The following is a 19266-nucleotide window of genomic DNA, read 5'->3' as shown; positions in this document are numbered from 1 at the left end:
GTACAGTCGTCAGTTTATTGGCAAAACTTAATTTGTGAAATGAGACTATTCAGTAAAAAAAAATAAATTGTTGTATATGCATAAAAAATTTCAACTTAGTGCTGAAACTTTTATATACACCTGTGTGCATGTGTGCACATGCACGCATCCTCAGCCCTTTTTTCTCAAAGTATTTTATTTTAAAAGTAGATTATTACATTTCTGTGTAATAGTGTAAATGTTACACTCTTCTAGTGTAAGAGCATGTCTAATACATGTTGCTTTTTTTAATTTGAGATCCTTTCTTAAATTAAGGCAATAAAGTATCTCTGTATTGAGTTGCATGCATTTCAGAAAAGCGCGTTAGCCAAATAACCTGTTAAGACAGGCATGGCCAACTGGTAGGCATACGCCAAACCTGGCCCAAGGACAGTTTTGCTTCCTAGCATGACAGGAGTAGACTTTCCCTTGTGGATTGTGCTGACAGACAGGGCAGTGATCCAAAATTTGAGTAGAGAAAGCTAAGTCTGCTGCCTACCACATCTTCCCTTTGGGCTCAGTCAGCCACCCTGTTCCTCTGTTCTCTTCTGTGTTGGTTAAATGCTATTGGGTTCAAGGTCTTGTAGGCTGAAAACAGGCACAGGGCCACCACCTTAGGGATTTGGGCTCTGACACAAGAGTAAGGTTGTGCTGGGCTGAGAAGTATACTCAAGAACAAAAAGGACAGGTTTTGGCTGCAGGAGAAACTGGACAGATGCCTTTTCCAGCATCTTACTGCTCATCATTCACAACTTCAGGTTTACTGGTATGCTAGGATGAAAATGTAACATTTGTTTAACTTTTACTTCATCGGTGCTATAGCTTGTCATCATAGACTAGACCGGAAGAGAAAACCAGTGATGCGCTCCAGCTGCTCCTGTGCTCTTCTCCCCAAGTTTTCATTACTGCTATGACCTGTGTGTTTCATGACTACTTTGCACAAATGTTATAGTCAAGATATTGACCAAGTGCTGTAAATAATCCTGTGTTACAGGAGATGGGCAAGAAATATTGCTGGGAAAAGAACATCAGTTTCATTTGACTTAGGTATAAGTGAGCTGGAAAACAGCAACTCTCTGCAAGGAGGGCAAATAAATGAGCTGTGTACTTAGATAATGCATTTGTCATGTACTGTCTCAGGGAAGTCCATTTGGCCTGCAGGTAGGTATCTTAAACAGAGGTTTGACATCTAATTTCAAGGAATCGAGTACTTGTAATCAAGTGTTTGATAATATTACGCTGTTCGGTGAATTGCTTTTGGTCCATGCGTACTGAGTTGCTATTGCCTGTTAAGTATACTTTATGAAAACTCTAAATCGCTTTAGTGTTAAAGAATTTTGCATTTGCATTTTGTATTTGTATTTTTAAACTTTTATTAAATAAACCTGTATGAAGTCTGAGCATCTCAGATATGCCTGGTTTTTTTTATAACTGACCTGCGATGTTGTTAACATCTGCTGCCTCCTCTTAACCTATCTCTACCCTTGCCTGCAGGTTAAGGTATTGCACAATCAGCTTGTTCTGTTCCACAATGCCATTGCGGCATACTTTGCTGGGAATCAAAAGCAGCTTGAACAGACACTTAAACAGTTCCACATCAAATTGAAAACTCCTGGAGCAGATGCCCCATCCTGGCTTGAAGAGCAGTAATCAGATCAGAGAAGAGGACCCAATGTTAACCTAAAATCTTTAAATCTGATAATAATTAAGGGTTGGGGTTGAAGGACTGTTGTAGTGATTCTTGCACAGACAGCTTTAATTTTTTTCCCCTTTTATAATACTGTAAAACTGAATTTGGTGGGAAAGTGGGTGACTTTAAGGTAGCCAAACATAATTTCTGTCATTTCAAATATAGAGCACTCGTTTTGTATGTGAAAGTTGGTGGTGATTTCTGTAACTGGGATGGGGGAGGGAGGGAGGGAGGGGAAAGAAAACTATTATAGATTTGCACTGACAAATGATGTTTGTGATTTCTGGTCATTTTGGTGGCTAGTCAAAATATTTCCAAATGGAGGTTTACATGATTTGTACCAACATCTGGTATTTTATAGATGAATATAGAAAACATCTTTAGTAATTTTCATATGACTTTTAAAAAGGAGAGAGTTAAAAGAATATTTTGCAGATTAATAATATAAGGCCTATATGCGATATCTGCATATAAGGCAACAGTAGCAGATGGCTCATTGACTAGTGGAATTGCAGCAAATGCCTTTTTAAAAGATGTACCTTTCCATCATAGGTTCAAAAAAAAAAAAGAAAAACACTAAAGCAAGAATCACTGTCAGTCTGAGGCTTCTAAGCACACATTTTTGCTTTGCACCAAGTGGTTTGCTGAGTGAGGCCAACCATGCAATGTACTAATTTCATTTACAATTTTACTTTATGAAACAAATACCGTACTAGCCTTAAATCACAGGTATGTGCCTTTTTATAAGATAATATTTTCCACCAGTGTACATAATCCAAGAACCCTTTCGCATAATGGTTTGTCAATTCCCAACAAGAGGAAGGAGACTGTGTAAATGCTGTTTCATTTTACACTTAGTTAATCTTCATGGACAGGTATGATTTTGAGAGGGGAAATCGGGCCAGTATGGTTTTTCTATTTAATTGAAAAGCATACTTCGGTAATGGGAGTAACATGGAGGATACTCTTTTAATTTCTCCATCAATCGTGTAGTCCTTAAATGTAAAATTCTATGTCAATTTTATCATAGACATTTTAAATTCAATATATTGGAGTCCTCATTTGCACGTTACATTGCGTTGTGTTCTATTAAGTAAAATGAAATACTTCAAATATGTTATTTACAACGGTGTGGATTGTATGATTTATGTACTGTATGTTCAAATGCCTTTCAGCTGACGTTCTTAAAGTTTTCAGTGCTTAACACAACTGTAATGTAAATCAAACTTTTTAATCATTCCTCATTAAATTCTTGCTCTGACAGCCTTCTTTATGTTTTTGTTCTGTCAGAATCTCTTGTAATAGTTCATTTATGTTCCCCAGAATGTATATCCTATGTGAATTTTGTATTCATATTAAAGGTGTTTGCAGTCAAACTTCCTTGACTTGTGATGGTTAAGAGTAGAACCCAGCTTCTGCAGTGAAAGCTGAGTCCTGTTTTTCTGAGTTGCCACCCCTGCCCAAGAATTTCTGGTAAAGCAGTACTAGGTGGTAACACTGATGTTTTATTTCAGGATGATTTAATACTGTGCAAGTTCAACTTGAATGTAAACTCCTAGTGAAACAAATCTTTCAGTATATGTAATTCTTGACTTAAACTTTTAAAGGAAACTTCATTACATTTACAACTTTTATGAAGCTGTTGACTTCCACTGTCTCTGAATCTTGGCATGCGCATGGTATGATGGTGCAAGAAATAAGTTAGCTATGTAACTGTACAGTTGAGCTAGGAGGTGCAGGTAGCAGCACTATAGCAGGGATGAAGAATGCAAACCTCCTGACTACAACTGAAATATCAGCTTTCAGACCACTATAGGAAAAGGATACATATGGAACATGTGCCATTGGTTTCTATCTGATTCATGTGTCTCCTGCTGAGGATAGTCCCTGCCCAAAAGGAACTGATCTGTCAGAAATGCTAATGGTGAACTTGAATCTGAAATTGCCTTGTGCAGGAATGACCCATGTGGCATAGTGAAACCCTCAAACTTTTGCAATGGCTTAAAACTCCTAGAGTCTCTTCACCTTGAAGAAAAGGTTGGACAAAAGAGATTACTTGCTAAAATCCGTGTATTTTTTAATACCAGGGAGAAGGAAGAATGACTTCCATTTTGCTCACTGAAGCTATTGTTCTAGTTGATAGCCTCAGTGAGGAGGGTTCTGCGTTCAGCTAATCGACAGGATATTAAACTGATTGCCTTCTGTAGTACTTTCTCTCTTTGCCCCCATTCAAATATATGTGCTTATGAAATAAGTCAAGCTCGTGTCTTGTGTTCAAAGTTAACTCTTCAAATCTAACCAAATTTAGAAACTTTTGCTTCTGGAGATCATATGAGGAAGACACTTCTGAAGTTTCTAATGGGACGTAATTACAGTTGTCAGCTTTTCTGATACTAACAAAAAAGCTGTATAAATATCTTAAGATTGTAATGCTGGCGTTTATCGAGATAGACAGTTGTCAGGGTGGATTTTTTGTTTGTTTGACAAGGGGGCCTTACCCACCGAGTAGAGTCTTGTCTGTGAAAGATTTCATCTCTGTTACAAGTTATCATATTAGTCCTTCTAGTGTTGTGTGAGGTTTCTCAGGAAGAAGAATTTAAAGCAGTTAATAGCGTTGCAGATATGCTGTTGTAGCTGCTGTACCAGAGACCCAGGGAACTGTGTTCATTTCTCAGTGACCATACTGTAAGTTATCTTCACTACTGGCTTGTTTGAAACTTGTAGCTCCTGTTCTTTTGTTTGTATGAATTTTACAAACAGCTCTTCTGTTCTAAAAATGCGCTTTGGCATGCTTCATGCTTTGTCAAGCCCTTACATTTTATAACCAGAAAGGTTCTTTGTATCTACAGTTATATTTGAAGAGAAGTCTATGCAAGTAGAGTACAGTAACACACCAGTATCATTAAAGTAACAGCTTGATTTCAATCTTCTGTCAACTGGTTTTCCCAGCAACTTTATCTCTGTTCTGTCTCTGCTTAAAAAAAGATCAAAGTAATATAAAAGGAAAGCTAAACGTTCTGCTCAACTCTGTTTTGAACTCAACTGGGGGCATGTTCAGTTTGTATTCTCTGCTTATCTGCTCTTGTTCCTTATTGTGGTGTTACAAGAATAATAAGGTATTATAATTATTTAGCATTCCTCATCTGCAATTAGGGTTTTTTTTTTTAGTCTGGCTATCTTTTCCATGCTGCATGCTCAATGTGGAGGTTGTACTAGTCACAGATTTTTTTAATTAGTCATTAATCTTCTCATATTTTGTGATCGCCCCCACCCCAAACTTATCCAACTACTGGCAGCTAAGTTGTGTCAAATTGAAAGCTTTTTTTTTTTGATGAGAAGATCCACAGAGGAGTTGACTGTTCCTTGGTTTACATTTCTTTGTTCTCCATGTTACTTGTTGTTAGTAGCTCTTTGACATCTTTGTGTTCTTTCAGGTGGTGTGGTGTTAAAGCTAGTGGTGCATAGAAAGCACATTTCTGTGTCTGTGACAGCGGTCTCATTCACCTCACTGCACCTATCTTCACCAAGGTCCTTTCTCTTAATTTCCGTCAGTCTTACACGGGAACCAAGTGGCCAGGTAGATGGGGTGTGTCACCATGGCAATAGTTTGAAGTGAATTAAGGAAGTACCTTACCCTGTAGTGTAAGAGCAGCAAGTAGGAAGGCTTCTGCCTGCCTCAGAGAAGGATGGCATAAATTGATAGAGCAGCAGTGGAAAGGAAAAGTGATTTGTTGCTGTTTTATCAGAGTCCCTATACTGAAATGCAGAGAAGCAGCGTATGAACCTTGCAGAGCAACGGCCTTGGACATAAAAGCTCAATCTACGGTTTGCAAATCTTTTGTTTTCTACAGCTTTTGTGCTGGCACAAAAGCATTACTCTTTACACTTCAGCTGCCTTTCAGGGGAAAAAAAAAAAAGACTTTAAGAAGGAGGCAGGAGCAGCAACAATTCTGTGCTATGCTATTGGTAGTGTATTTCTGTTAAGTACTTATGCTCAGCAAAATGTATGTTCAACTTTTTTTTTTAATCGCTGTGGATGAGAAAAACTTTGTTTTCTGAGCAAATACACTCTGTCTCATCTCATTATGAGAACCCATTTTAAAGATAATAGCTATTGGAGGAATGGAAATATTTGATATTCCAGGAGAAGCAGAAAAAGAGATCAAGAGTATCTTTCCAGAGTTCCCTTGCATCACCGGCTGGTAGAACTTAGATGGGTACCAGTGTGGCTGTATGAGAACATTTCTTAGTTAAGTGCAGAGATCAGGTACAGGACAGAGTACACCTGAAACAAATTTTTAGTTTGGGTATGCCCTGTTATTACTGTTTATGCCAGCATAAATCCATTGGTTCAGTCAGGAACAGTTCAGCTATCAGCAATGTGTTCCTAGTAAGTGGTACTTAACAAATGGTATGTCTTACTGTGGTAATTAAAAAAATAATTATACACCTTGCTACCTTTTAAAGAATACTGAAGGCTGTAAATTCAAGCACTTAAGAGTTAAATAATGCTGAAAACTATTATTGCCTGTTCAGTCTTGATTTGCCTTTCTTACATATGTGTATGCATCATGCTAGTTTTATGTGATAGTGGTAATTAATTGCAGGGTTTTGTTTCAAGAGGTTAACTACCACCATGCTTAATTTTGAAACCAAAGAGAACTTGGTTTTAATGTGTCTGAAGTGTCACAATTAACTTTCTCTGCTGCCTTTGTCCGAACACTGTAGAAATGAGGGCTTGTAATGAAGATGACGATACCTTTTGTTCAGGTGGTATAAATTGCTTTGTTCCCATTAGATCTGTTCAGTCATTAAATTTGTGTTCAGCCTAAAGCATTAGAAGCTCTTTGTGCTCTAAAGAAAAGCAGAGTTTACAAAAGATGTTTTTTCACTCATAAGAAACAAAGGTAATGCCTTAAAAGGAGTAGTCATCTTGAAAACTGTCTTGAGCATTTTATTAACTAGGAATCTTAAAATATTAATAATGGGATTTGTTTTCATAGTATACCAACCCATCTAAATGCTATCTGTTCTAGGGAGGTGCATTTGTTACTTATTATAGGTGGGGCTGCTTGATCTACCTATTATTAAAGTTGCTTAATACTTCCTACTGTAAAGACCTGTTTTCAGTTGTTTGTAACTCGGATGAATTTTAGCTATGTGGGCAAAATCTTGGCCTGCTGAGTGTTCACATTTTTAGGGGGAAAAAAATGAGCTAAAAACTTAAAATTAATTTGCTAACACTGTGTTTTGGAAAAGTTCTGGGGGGAAAAAAAACCCACAGGGTGAGGAAAAGTTAAGAGTTTAACTTCACATCCGGACTGGCTCCCAGGTCTTCTGCTGCCCTGTTCGGTTTTTGTTTTTTTTTTTTTAATACAATGCCATTATGCAAGTCTCTTGTTTGGCTTGCTCTTTCCGTCTTTTCAAGTGAACGTTTGTGCTCATGACTGGCAGCAATGAAAACAAGACTCTTTGGTTCCAACACAAGCAGCTACAGTCCAAGCAGCAATGCGCTTCCTCGCTGACGACCTCAGGGGTGACCTGACACTCTCGAGGAATGTCCGTGCTGGCTTAAAGCTGAGTGTGTCCTCCCCAGCTGCCGCTAACCCTGCCAAGCGGAGATGTGTGGCGTGATATGAATTGCCATTTACTGCAGCTGAACTGTTTTCACTCAGTGAATTTTGAGCTTAAATGACCAGATTCTGACATCGCATTCCATAAATTTTCCTTTTGTTCTAATATTTTTTTAAATCAAGTGAATCGGACAGGCTGCCTTGCCAGACCAGTAGGTCAGATCTCTGGCTGCAGAACTGTAAGCCAGGACGGTGTAACCTCAGCCACCACAGGCCTGGGTTCCGGGTCGGGGGGAGGCCGCCTGGCCTCCTGCTCTTCCTCTGGTTCCTGCCTCCTGCCCCCGGGCAGAGGCAGCAGGGTGCAGGTTAGGCACTCCACACTGAGATGAGACATGCTTTTGTCCTCCTGCTCCTGCCTTCCACCCCAGCCATGCCAAGGTGTTATTTCTCTCTCATGTGCTCAGTTCAGAAGCTCTGATAGCTGATTGTGCAAGGCTGGAGGTGAGGTTTTTTTCTCCCTCCCTCCTTCCCTCCTTTCTCACGCAAGGAAGCGTTTCTGATTCTGCCTCGGAATTGACCTCCTGTAAAAAGTAGTGTTGGGGTGTGTGGGCTGTGTTTGTTCCTTACAGCTGTGACTATTTACTTGAGTGAAGTTCTTCACCGTTACTCTTTTTGGGAAAGTGGTTTTATTTTTGACATGATTGAATCTCTTGGCAAGATATTTTAGAATGACATATTTGTTTGCTGTATAATCTGTGGATGGTACGTTGGCTTTCAGGTGTCCACAAGTCATGTGAGCTGCCTAGCGCGACATAACCCAGGGCTGTGATCACATCTTAAATTTGCGGGAAGTTCTGTCACGCTGTCTGCTTTGGAGACCGACTTTCAGCCTGCTGGTGACACAGGGGGCTCCGAAGGCAGGTTTGCACGCCCATCTTGCCTACCTGCTCCCACCTGCTCGGCTGAGCCGGCGGGTAGTGCCTGGGCGAGGAGGCGGCGCGGGAAGGGAATGGAAAAGGTGATGCTTGCCGGGGAGCGAGCGCAGAGGGCGAAAGGCTTCGGCCGTGGAAGGGAGCCGCTGACAGCACCGCTGTCCTGTTTCTATAGAAATAGTTGCTGTGATTTCGGTGAGAGCATGTGGTAAATGATACATGTATTCATATACTCATCAGACAGCTTATCAGGAGCTTGCTTAGACCAAGACCCACCGAGGACGCCAACGCACACCTCCGCACGCCGCGGCGGCAGCACCCGGCGCTGGCGCGCAGGTCGCCCTCCTCCCGTACGGGCGTTTCGGTAGCACCGGCCGGGTAGGGAAGGAGACGGGGCGCCGCCGCCCCGCGGCCAGGGTGAGGGTGGGCGGAGGCCGGGGCGGTGGGACGCTCCCGGGGCCCCCGCCGCTGTCACCTGCCGCGGCCGCGCCTGCGCGCTGCCCCGCCCCCGCCCGCTCCGGCGGTACGGCCGCGGCGCGATGGGAGGAGGCGGCAGCGGCACCGGGCCCTGCTGCGCGCGGCGCCGCGTGCTCCCGCGGGCGCGGAGGTGAGCGGCCGGCGGCGGGAGAGGCGCGGTGCGGAGGGGGGCTGCGGACGGGTCTCCCCCTGGCTGGGCGGGGGCTCCGCGCTGCCGGGGAGCGGCAGAGGGGTCGCCGCCGCCTGCGTGGGTCCTTCTCCGCCTCCCCGAGACGGCGGAGGGGAGAGCGCTCCCGGGGAAACGGGTTCCCCTCCCCGCGGGACCCCGGGGTCCGGCGCCCCCCGCCGCTTCCTTCACCTCTCCGGCCGCCCCCTGTCAACGGGCGGGAGCCGCCGCCGCTCCCCTCGCACGGCGGGCGTGCGCGGCGGGGCGGGGGCTGCCGCGGGGACCCCCGGCTCTTTCCGCCCTGGGCGCTGCCGTTGGGACCAGCGTGGTCCCCCCGCCCGCCTCCTGCAACGGAGAGGGGTCGGGCAGCTCACGCCGGGGGGCGGCGGGCGCGAGGGCGCCCCCTGCGGGCGGGGCGGGGCCCAGCCGCTGGGGCGGGGCACCTCAGGGTGCCCGGGACCCGACGGCCGGCGGGAGCCTGAGGTGAGAGGGTCGGGGTCATTGGAGCGGCATCACCCCCGCGCAGCTTCCCCCCGAAAAGCCCTCGGCGCTCCCCCGTGGCCTGCGGCGTCTGTTGAAGGGAGTCACAAAGTAAGGAGCTCTCCCCGGGCCCCTCGGGTGGTCCCGGCGGCAGGGCCCCCGCGGCGGGCGCATAGGCACGCTGCCCACCTTTCGTGCGTGCCCCGGCCAAGCGCCTGCTCCGGACGGAAAATAGGACGGTAAGGCTGAGGGCTGTTCCTCTGGCATCCCCTTCCCTGTGGTGGGGGTGAGCGCAGTGGCTGGGAGCCCGAGCAAAAAATAGTTGGAATCGAGCCCCCTGACAAAACCCGCGAGGTCCCTGCCTGGCGCGGGGGCCCTCTGTCCGCTGCCCGTCTTGCTTATGTGGTGAACCCGCCTGGGGTTCCCTTCCCAGCCTGGCTGGCAGGGAGGTCGTGCCGTATGAGGGGTTTTGTTGGATGCATTAAGTGGTTAAGCACTAAGTTGCTGTGATAGCGTGAGCCGCGTCGTCTTTGTAACCCACACGTTTTGGCAAGATCAGCGGCTAGCTGTATCAGGCAGCATTTGGAGTTTATCTGCAGTTAGCAACTGGTTGCTCCGTTTACCTTTTTGTATAGCTGTTGTTGAAACCCAGACACCCAAATACTGTGGTTGGGCTTTGGTGTCAAAATCAGCGTTGTTCTCATGAGAATTTGGAGGACGCCTGACACAGATACGTGGGCAGCAGAGAACATAAGGCGTGAGTTAAAGGGAGTAGTACCTTGCAGTATGAATTATGAGATGCCCTTCAGCACATCGTGCATTTCACCTGTTAATTTGTGTATGCAAATATAATGTATGTCCGTCTCAGTGGCAACTGCCTCTTTTGCAAGAAACAAATTACTTTAGAGTGTTTGTCTTCTTACCTGGGGAGAAAGTTGTCCCCACCCTCTAACTTTGAAATAAATTTCCAAGTTAGATTAGGTTGGCTAAAACAATGAGTGAGACAAAGAAATAAAATATTTCTTTTATGCCAAATATGGACACAATTAAAACGTGCAGTAAAGATGTTACTTTAGAGCTCTTGCACTTCTTGGGCTCTTTTGGATAACAAACATGCAATAATTAAGCATATTTGAGACATCTCAAATGTTTGTTCTTGAGTCCCTTTCTTTTTCTTCTCTTTAATCCTTTGAAAAGTGCGGAGAGGCTCCTTAGGAATTAAAATTTTGCTTGGGTTTTATTACACATCCCAGTCCTGGCGTCTCTGGGTAACCTGTAGTTCACGGTCAGAACAGCTGCCCTGTTCCCCACCTCCTCTCGCTGTACTTCCTGCTCGGAGGCACCTGCTGATACCAACAAGCGGCCCAGGGCCTGTCCCGGCTGCCAGCTTCTCTCCTCTCCCACTCACGGTAATGGCGGGGGCACTGGGAACGTCTTCGAGCAGCTCCTCTGAGAGGCTGCAAGTGAAGGGAATTTTGACCAGTCTTCTGGTATCTGGTAACTTGAGACCGCCATCCTCTCACAAGCAGGTGACCTCTGTCACCTGCATCGTGCTTATCTGTCAGAAGACAAAGCTGAATGCCAGCCTTTATGCTGTGCCTTTCCTTTCATGCCTTCCTTCCAAATGCTGATTCTTCCCCTTTCCTGGTTCTGGGTGACGGTTACCTCATCTAAAGAGGTATAGGGCTCGTTGGCTAGAAAACAGTTTTTCCTGTTCTATCTATCTTTACATCTAGGTTGGGATGTTTTCTTCCCCTTGCGTTCTCCACTCCTTTCACTAGGAGCGTCCCTTGTCTAACTCAGAAGCGTTCAGGTCTGAGATCAGTCGTTTTCCACTCTTGTGTGTTAGCGCTGGGACTCTGATGATTCATTGCCTACAACTTTGTTTCATTAGGATTTGATCCCATTTTTCTTAAAGCATCTAGATATATTGGAAGTTTCAAAATGAGGTTCTTGCACATTGTCGAGGGGCATGGACGGTTGGTCTGTTTGTCTCTCTCTCCTTTTTTTTTTTTTTTTTAAAATCTGCAGAAACCCAAGTTAGAAAATAATAACTGTTGAATACTGCTTTGTGATGGTGGAAGACTAGCTAATATGTTTTTCATTTTTAAATAAGTGGTAGGGAGGAGAAGATTCTTTCCTAGTTGAGTATTTCTTTAAATTAATGCAACACTTAATTGCTTTGAGTGGTTAATCTCTTTCCACCACCTTGCCCCTGCTTTTTTATACCTCTCTGCTTCTATGATCATGAACTTGGGAGGAGACGCATGAACATACAGAGCTCTGTAATAGCAACTGGGTATTAATACTGATTTAAATTTGAAACCTTCTGTCCTGATCTACTTTCTTTGTAGCTCTTCCCCTTTTTACCCTGCCATTAAAATATTTTCCATCATTCCTATGACTTAAGCCTCATACTGATTTTTATATATGTTTTCTATTCGTGGGAATACATTGATAACATAAGGTATAAGGTTAGAAAATCAGAAGCAGGAAAGAAGAGTTCGTTGCTACCTATGCAAGCTTTTGAGAAGAAAAGGTACAGTGGATCATTTTGTGTCGGTTTCCATTGACTTCAGTGAAGCTGTGGGTGGCTGAGTCCTTGCAGACCAAGAGAGAATTTGCCCTAAGGGTTGTTTCTGTGACTTGGGTCTGTTTGTTTGTGTACGCTCTAGTGATGGATCTCTGGCAAAAATAGCGAAGGTTTTTCATCACTATGATACAATGTCAAATTGATCTGGGTTGCTATTAGCTGTATGTGAACCCTGCTGAAGAGGCATACGACTAAATCAGTGCCAAATTTCTGATTTGATATTGTTCTTACGCTAGTGCATTACTTCAGCTTTTTCTGTTGAGCTTTCCTGCGACTGATTTTTGCTCAGGGGCTGTCTGTCTTCTATTTAAATGTGTATTGTGTGGTATCTTTGATTTTTTTTGTAAATTCCCGAATTTTTTTTGAGGTAACTTAAAAATTTCAAAAAAAACATGGGATTCTTCATTGGTCTGTATTTGAAACACCTTAATTTGTTTTCTCTGAGATCTATGAAGTAAATCTGTTTTAATAGATTTGGCTTGTTAAAATTGTGCTTTTTGCATAAGTCATACTCTTACTTGAAGATTTACTGTTAATAACAGCATCTTCATTTAGTAGGCAACAGTGTAAGAAAAATTGGTCAAAACTATTGTGATTCCTGTTAAGCTGCTTCATGAGGTAATCCAGACGTAAAAGCTTTCCTAAATATTTAAAGCTTTGCATATGTACAGCGCTTAGGATGTGTAGGTTACTGTTCCTATCAGCTCCTCTGTCCTTTCTCTCTCTCTCCGCTTATTGAATGGGCTATGTTAACCTAGATACTGAACTAAATTATAAGGGGCAGCTTAATCAAACTGCAGTCTTTCTTCTTTTAGTGCATTTTGGGAATGTAACCAGACCAGTAATGGTAAAATGCAAATACTCTAAGTTTATGCTCAGTGAACATAGAAAGCTTAGGGACTGGACACTGTTTTCCCCTTATTGACAATTGCATGAAAAATATGAAGACAAAAAAGCAGTACATTAGGCTAGATTGTTAAATCATCAACATATTGTTCGTTATTTTAATGCAGCTTGGATTTAAGCCATGAATTAAAAGGATTCAAACAGGGTCTGTTTGATCCAGTTAATCCAGTACCATAGTTAGTACTTATATTTTCTAACCGTGTGTAATCACCTTTAAAAAAAAATCTAAAATTAGGAGTGGAATAACATTTGTTTGTTTTAATAATTTGAGATAAATATATTCTCACAAAATTGCACTGAACTGCGATTAATAGGTGTGTTCGGTATCTACTGTGGACAATTTAAGAGGTATTCTTATTTTTATATATGTTCTTGAAATCTAGGTACCCAAAGCTATTTGAAATCTTGGTGTGGATAAATTTTATAGAATTGCCCTGGGAAAGACTTTTGATTCACTAAATTTCCTTTCTGGATTAAAAACTCAGTAGCTGTTTTACCTTTAATTTCGGTGTCTTTTCAGTGTGAGGGACAATATCCAGTCTCTCTGATCTGAGTCTCCCTATTGTCCTTTGTTGTAGGTTACGAAGATGGTACAGTCCCCTCTTGTGTTGCTACTGCTGGCAGACTAGAGTTTGAGAGAGCGTGATATCAGTTGCTGCTGCACTCACTATTCAATGTTTCAAACTGATCCAAGGAAGTAACACTCTCCTCTTTGGAGAGGCCATAAAATGCATGTTATGAATTGTCTCTCCTTGGTCAATGATAAAGAAAATGGGGCTATTCCAGTTGCAACGGGATTAATGAACGAGGATACGACGACAGCATCTCAACTTTCTCAGCCTGCAGCACCACCGCCTCCTCCACCATGTCCCCTCACAGGGGCACCCCCAGCCCCTCCGCTCCCCCCGGGGATGCCGCCCCCACCACCGCCCCCTCCTCCACTGCCTGGACCAAACGTACCTCTGCCTCCACAGCTGATAAATGGGCATGACAACCACGGCAAAAAAAAACGAATGCGGAGCTTTTTCTGGAAAACTATCCCTGAAGAACAAGTCCGTGGTAAAAACAATATCTGGACGATTGCTGCAAGACCGCAGTATCAGATTGATACAAAGACAATTGAGGAACTTTTTGGGCAGCAGGAAGAAACCAAGCCCCAGGACCCCCGAAGTCGATCTTTAAAGTCTTCATTTAAAGAGACTAAAGAGGAGGTAAGAATTGAAGTAAAACCTCTCTAATACATAATGCTGTAGGAATTGGTGTGAATTCTGACTCGCCTTTGTCTCTGTCACGTTCATTCTTATGGCAAATTTGTCTTGATCTGAAGGAGAGGGGAACGATGGGGAGGATAAACTCTTTGTTCTTAGTGGCACACGTTTGTTTTTCAAAGAGCTAACAGTGTTTTATTATTTGAACTTGGTAAGTGCTGTGATTTGATCACCTGTTAAAAAATGTAAGTAAGCGGAGGGAGCTGAAGGCATCTGTATTTACTCTTGTTGGATAGCCCTTGAGTTTTCAGTCTGAAACATAGGTGTATTGTAACTTTTCTCTTCAGCTCTTCCATGTCTGTTGTGCAAACAAAATGTTCTACATGCAAACATGCACCAGGCAGGAGAGAAGAGACTCCTATTGCAAGGGTTAACGCTGTATATACCCTTGATGTCCTAGAGACATCAGGAAGGGAAGTACCAGCATGACAGCGAGGAAATAAAACATAATATAGTGATTAAGGGAATTTGTTATTTAATTGAGATAATTTTAAAGTTTCAACTTTCATAAACTTTGCTTTCCTGCTAATGAAAACTTTATTTCATCTACCCTGCTTTTTCTGGACACTAAAATAACCTTCCAAGAAGGTCTGAAGATTGTTACTGATTTCTGTTCTGGTGGTGAGAAGGTATATACCAAGCACTTTCAGGTTCTAACACTCTCCGGTGAACTGATAAGTAGCTTTTCTAGTTCTTAAATCCTGATTTATAGACAACCTCTTTGTGAAGCCTGACTTGAATTGTTTCAAGTGATCTTTCTGTGAAGTAACTGGAGGGTTGAAATGCAGATTTAATCATCAGTGTGTCTACATACATGTTAGCTTGTAAACAAAATACAGAGGGCACGGGGTTAAGAGATGTAACAATGTACCAGTTTTTAGGGAGAAAATAGGGACTTGAAGTTGATGATATCTTGCAGGATTCAGGAGATGTCAAAATAAGATCAGCAGGGACAAGGTAAGAAACCAATGTACTGATAGTGTGCATGTTGTACCTAGACTAAAATAAGGGGTTTAAAATAGGCACGTGTATTGCAGACTCCGAAACCCTGACATTGGGAAGGAGTAATTGGGGCCATCGTCAGAGGTAGTCATTAACCTCTGTGCTGTTTTCAGGCTATGTTCATCTTCAAATCAGGATTGCAGTGAGTGGACTTCCTGTACTGCATACAGATGTACACAACTCCAGCCCCGTGTGTTTCCTTAGAAGCTCCCCCTTTCAGGACTGCTGTGTGGGGAAGAACTAGTATAATAAAAATGATGATAAATTTCATAAACTGAATGTGGCCCCTAGCATACAGTAGCCGGGGCAGAGAAAACCCTAGCGTGCTCCAGAACTCATGCGTTTTCATGTACAGCTTGAAACTCGGGGCATCCTGGGGAGGTTAAGAGCAGTGTTAGAGATTCAAATTACTTGCCTGCAAAACAAGGGTTTCTCCAAGATACAATGCCTTAGAAACAAAAACCTGCCTTGCTACAAGTTAATGTTTTTGTGCATCCATCTGGACCTGATACAGTGGTCCAACGCATCTCTACTGCTTGATGCCTGTCCACCCTGGTTCAGGGATCCCGTGGTGCCTTTTGCACATGGCAGGCGGTGAGGCAACAGGACTTGCCTCTGAGTTGTGCTACTTAAGTGACAAAATGTTCAACTCCATTGCTAAGCTTTGTCAAGCATGCCACAGCAGTGTGTCAGACAGTGATGAGCTATTTCTTGTGTGTTAATGGACTTTGCAGTACTAGCTGCTTAGCAAGGAGGGAAGGAGATAATCCTGAAGAGCTATGTGTTATTGGAAGTGCAGAAGCACAGATACGCAACAGCTCACATGCTTAATGTTACTACAGGCATCATTCAGCAAGAGTATGGAGATTTGAGGCATAGGCAATGTTTGTGATTTCCGTCATCGGTGCTGTCAGCTGCTGCTCGCTCACTTTAATGTATGATGGTTATCCTCAGTTCACTGTCGTAAAACCTATGGAGGTTGAAAGGAGTTGGGGGCAAGCTGAGGTACACAGCATCCGTGTGACCTTGTGGAGAGCGCATTGGCATGGGGCTGAGGAAGCTGTAGTTCTGTTCCTGGCTGTGTCGCTGGCCTGGCAGGGGAAGGTGGACAAGACATTTTATGTTCAGTACCTCTATTCTTTTTGTGTAAAACACAGTTGATTTTAGAAAGTGCTTTATGGTCTAGCAGTGAAAAATGTTCTTTGGAGTTTAAATAGTGGAATTAGTCTAGTTGGCGTAGTATGTCAACAGTGAATTTTCAAGATAACTTTAAGTGTGTAAATTCAAGTATCGCTTAGATCCAAATCTGAAAAAACAGCATGTGTCCAAAGTGCTGTACAGAAGTGCATGGCCGGAGAGTCTGCTCTGTTGGCTCAGTGGGGTTCCTCTCAGTGCAGTGGTGTAGCTTCAGTGGAAGTGGTGAAGAGTGACTCTTCAGCCAAAGTTGAGGGCACACCCCAGAGACTGTGGTGGAGATAGGGGTTTCATACCTTGTCCAGAGATCACTGTTGATTATGAAATCATGAGCAGTTTTGGAAGAAGCTCTCTCTTCGTGTAGGAGGTTACAATACTGCATGTCCTTTTAATTCCTCACTTGCCAGTGATTTATACAGGGAATTTAGATGCCCAACTCAGGTTATTGAATCCCAGTTCTGGAGGCTTAGCTCTAAACATCATTATAACAGAAGTCTCTTGAGATTTGAGTCAAACTCCTACAGCAAGTGCTTTCCTTTTTGTAAACAACCCCTCACCAAACCCTTAGGAGACTAATGAACATGTTTCCTTGACTAAAAGCTTAATTGGCCCTATGGGTTCATGTAATTTGATCCTCTGAAAAATAGGGGGTGTAGAGTTAAGTTTACACACCAGTTTACTTTCCCCATCCTTTAGTGGTGTCACAGTATGGCACACCGTGCACTCACCTAGGCTATAGCTAGCCTGGCAGCGGAGCGGGCAGAACAGCTTGTTGCCAGCCAAGGGAGCTGGTCTTGCTTTCTCCTTTGAGCTGTCCCTCTGTTCCTGTCCCTTACCTCCCCCCATCTGTGTACTGGCTCTGGCAGACATTGGACCCTCTGTAAACAGATTTAAGTAAGTAGCTCAGCAGAATGCTGCTGGGATTTTTTGTTTGTTTTCTACTGGAGTAGTTTTCTGCTATTTTGGTGAGTTTTGATGGCTTGTGAAAGGATGCAGTGAATTCCAGAGTCTCTGCAAGGGGCTGGTGAGAGGAGGAGAGAGAAGGAAGATGGAAGGGGTGAACAGGATGTCTCTTCTCTCCTCTCCTAGCCATGCCCTCTCTCTGTTTTCCCTGTGCTGGCTCTGATGCTCATTCCACCTTCTTGAGAGCTGATTCAGCCTGTTAATCCAGCAGAGGACTAACACAGGAAAAAACCAATGAAATGAGTACCAGTGCCTGCCTAAGCGAAAGAGCAGGCTAGGAACGTGACAAGGGAGGATGACATGGAGCGGGACAGCCCTGTAGTAAGCTGCTAGGTTCACTCTGCCGCACTGTGGAAGTTGCAGCTTTCCTCAACCACTCCAGGCAGTGCGTGTGGCTTGGAGAATAGAGGCCAAATTACTAAACTCAACAGTGATGGTTAGTGTGTTGTGAAATGAAGTGGAAGCTGGAGCAGGAAGTTGTTTATATCCTTCCCAACCTCCAGCACTGAGCCTGCGCCACCAGGCTGTTCTGTGCTTGCTGTAATTTGTAAACTGTATCCCACCATGTGAAACACCATTGTTCTCATCCAAAGAATACATATAATGTTTTGCTTTCACTAATCTGTCATAAATCCACTTTGTCATGTTCCTGTTCCTCATTGACAATCTGATGGCCAGAAACTCCTATTGCATTTCTGCAGTCACTACAAAGTCAGTATTGATGTGGGGCTTTTTGTGTCTCCCAGAACACTCCTCTGAATCTTTCGTGTTGACTGCAAATTTGTGTCAGAGTTCAGGAGTAGATTTCCTCTTACCATCATCACAGCTTCACCATGGTACTCAAGCTAATTTTTGCCTTCCCTTAATACATCTAAAACAGTGAATATTTCAGTGGTGGATTAACATTTGTCAGACTGATACCTGATGATCTGTGCCTGCTGCAGATTTCAGAAATACGATGAGTTGAATACTGTGGTGATGAGAAGCAGATTCGTAAGTGAATCAGCTGCCCTTGAGAATAGAGAAAGCTCTCCTGAATTTATCTAAAGTAAATCATATGAAACCATATGAGAGTTTTCTTTGATATAGTGAATCCCAGTGAGACTATGAAAGTCTGTTCTCAATGCTTAACTACAGACCAGCGTAACTTTTTGAATCAAGAAGTCCAAGGGTATTACTGGTGAACAGCACTTTAAAATCTCTTTAGGTGGCAAACAGAGATTTGGAATGTGCTCTGCTGGCACCAGTGCTGAAGGTGTGTATGAATAGAAGATAGGAGCAGACTGAGCAGAATTTATAAAAGCTGGGGTAATGTTTAAAGGGTAAAAAGCAACAGCTTGGTAGGAAGTCATATGCAGACAGCTTTCTGCAAGGACAAAATAGAATGAAAGCTCAGTGGGGAAGAAGAGTAGACATTACGAACAGATGTTAAGGCTAAGATTATGAATCTAATATGCAACTGAATGTGAGATGGAAGATACCATATTTGTAGGAGGTATCCTACACACTCCATGTGCAAGGAGTAGGAACTTGTATTTATGGAGTATCTGCCAGGTTCCCCTTTTGTTCTCCTCACACGCCCACCTGGAAACTCCTTGAAGGTAGTTAAGTAATGACAGCTTTTTCAAACACTTGATAATCTTGAAGTGGACACCAAGCAAAGAGTGACCAAAAATTGAGCCATGTGTTTTGATTGTGTGCTTGAACAAGAAATCAGAGGAAAAATAGAGTACAGTCATATACAGAGCAAGAAGTGTGTATAAGATACTTAAGAACGGCTCTGACATTTTTATGTTGTGCTGGTAAGGCAAATGCAGCTGTATATGTTGCCATCTGTTGTTTTTCTTCAAGGGAAGATGTTAAAAAAAATTCTCTAGTTTTGTTTGAGGTTGTACTGTAAATCTGAGTTGTGCCATGGAAACCAAAGGTTTAGCCAGCTGATGGTCAGTCTTATTGTAACAGTTACCGACTATGACCGAAAATAATATGTACAGAAGGTTCACT

At 43.3% G+C, this 19266-nt stretch overlaps 2 protein-coding genes across 13 annotated transcripts in view; both read left to right on the top strand.

Moving 5' to 3' along the window:
* Window positions 1-3084, top strand: part of ARFIP1 (ARF interacting protein 1) — a 44493-nt gene extending 41409 nt beyond the window's left edge. For all 7 annotated transcript variants that reach the window (XM_076336686.1, XM_076336684.1, XM_076336688.1 and 4 more), the window contains one exon: window positions 1513-3084. In XM_076336686.1, coding sequence (XP_076192801.1) covers window positions 1513-1668 — 156 coding nt within the window. In that variant the 3' untranslated portion in view covers window positions 1669-3084. The remainder of the gene's footprint in view (window positions 1-1512) is intronic.
* Window positions 3085-8390: 5306 nt separating this feature from the next.
* FHDC1 (FH2 domain containing 1) overlaps window positions 8391-19266 on the top strand; it is a 38362-nt gene continuing 27486 nt past the window's right edge. Inside the window, exons 1-2 of one of the 6 annotated variants that reach the window (XM_076336681.1) lie at window positions 8391-8408; window positions 13414-14046. In XM_076336681.1, coding sequence (XP_076192796.1) covers window positions 13564-14046 — 483 coding nt within the window. In that variant the 5' untranslated portion in view covers window positions 8391-8408; window positions 13414-13563. The other 5 variants (XM_076336680.1, XM_076336678.1, XM_076336682.1 and 2 more) reach the window with 5 other exon arrangements.

Source organism: Aptenodytes patagonicus, chromosome 4 (assembly GCF_965638725.1).
Source record: "Aptenodytes patagonicus chromosome 4, bAptPat1.pri.cur, whole genome shotgun sequence".
In the NCBI taxonomy this organism is placed as follows: domain Eukaryota; kingdom Metazoa; phylum Chordata; class Aves; order Sphenisciformes; family Spheniscidae; genus Aptenodytes; species Aptenodytes patagonicus.
The sequence above is the reverse complement of the archived record's forward strand: the minus strand, read 5'-3'. Positions and strand labels throughout refer to the sequence as shown.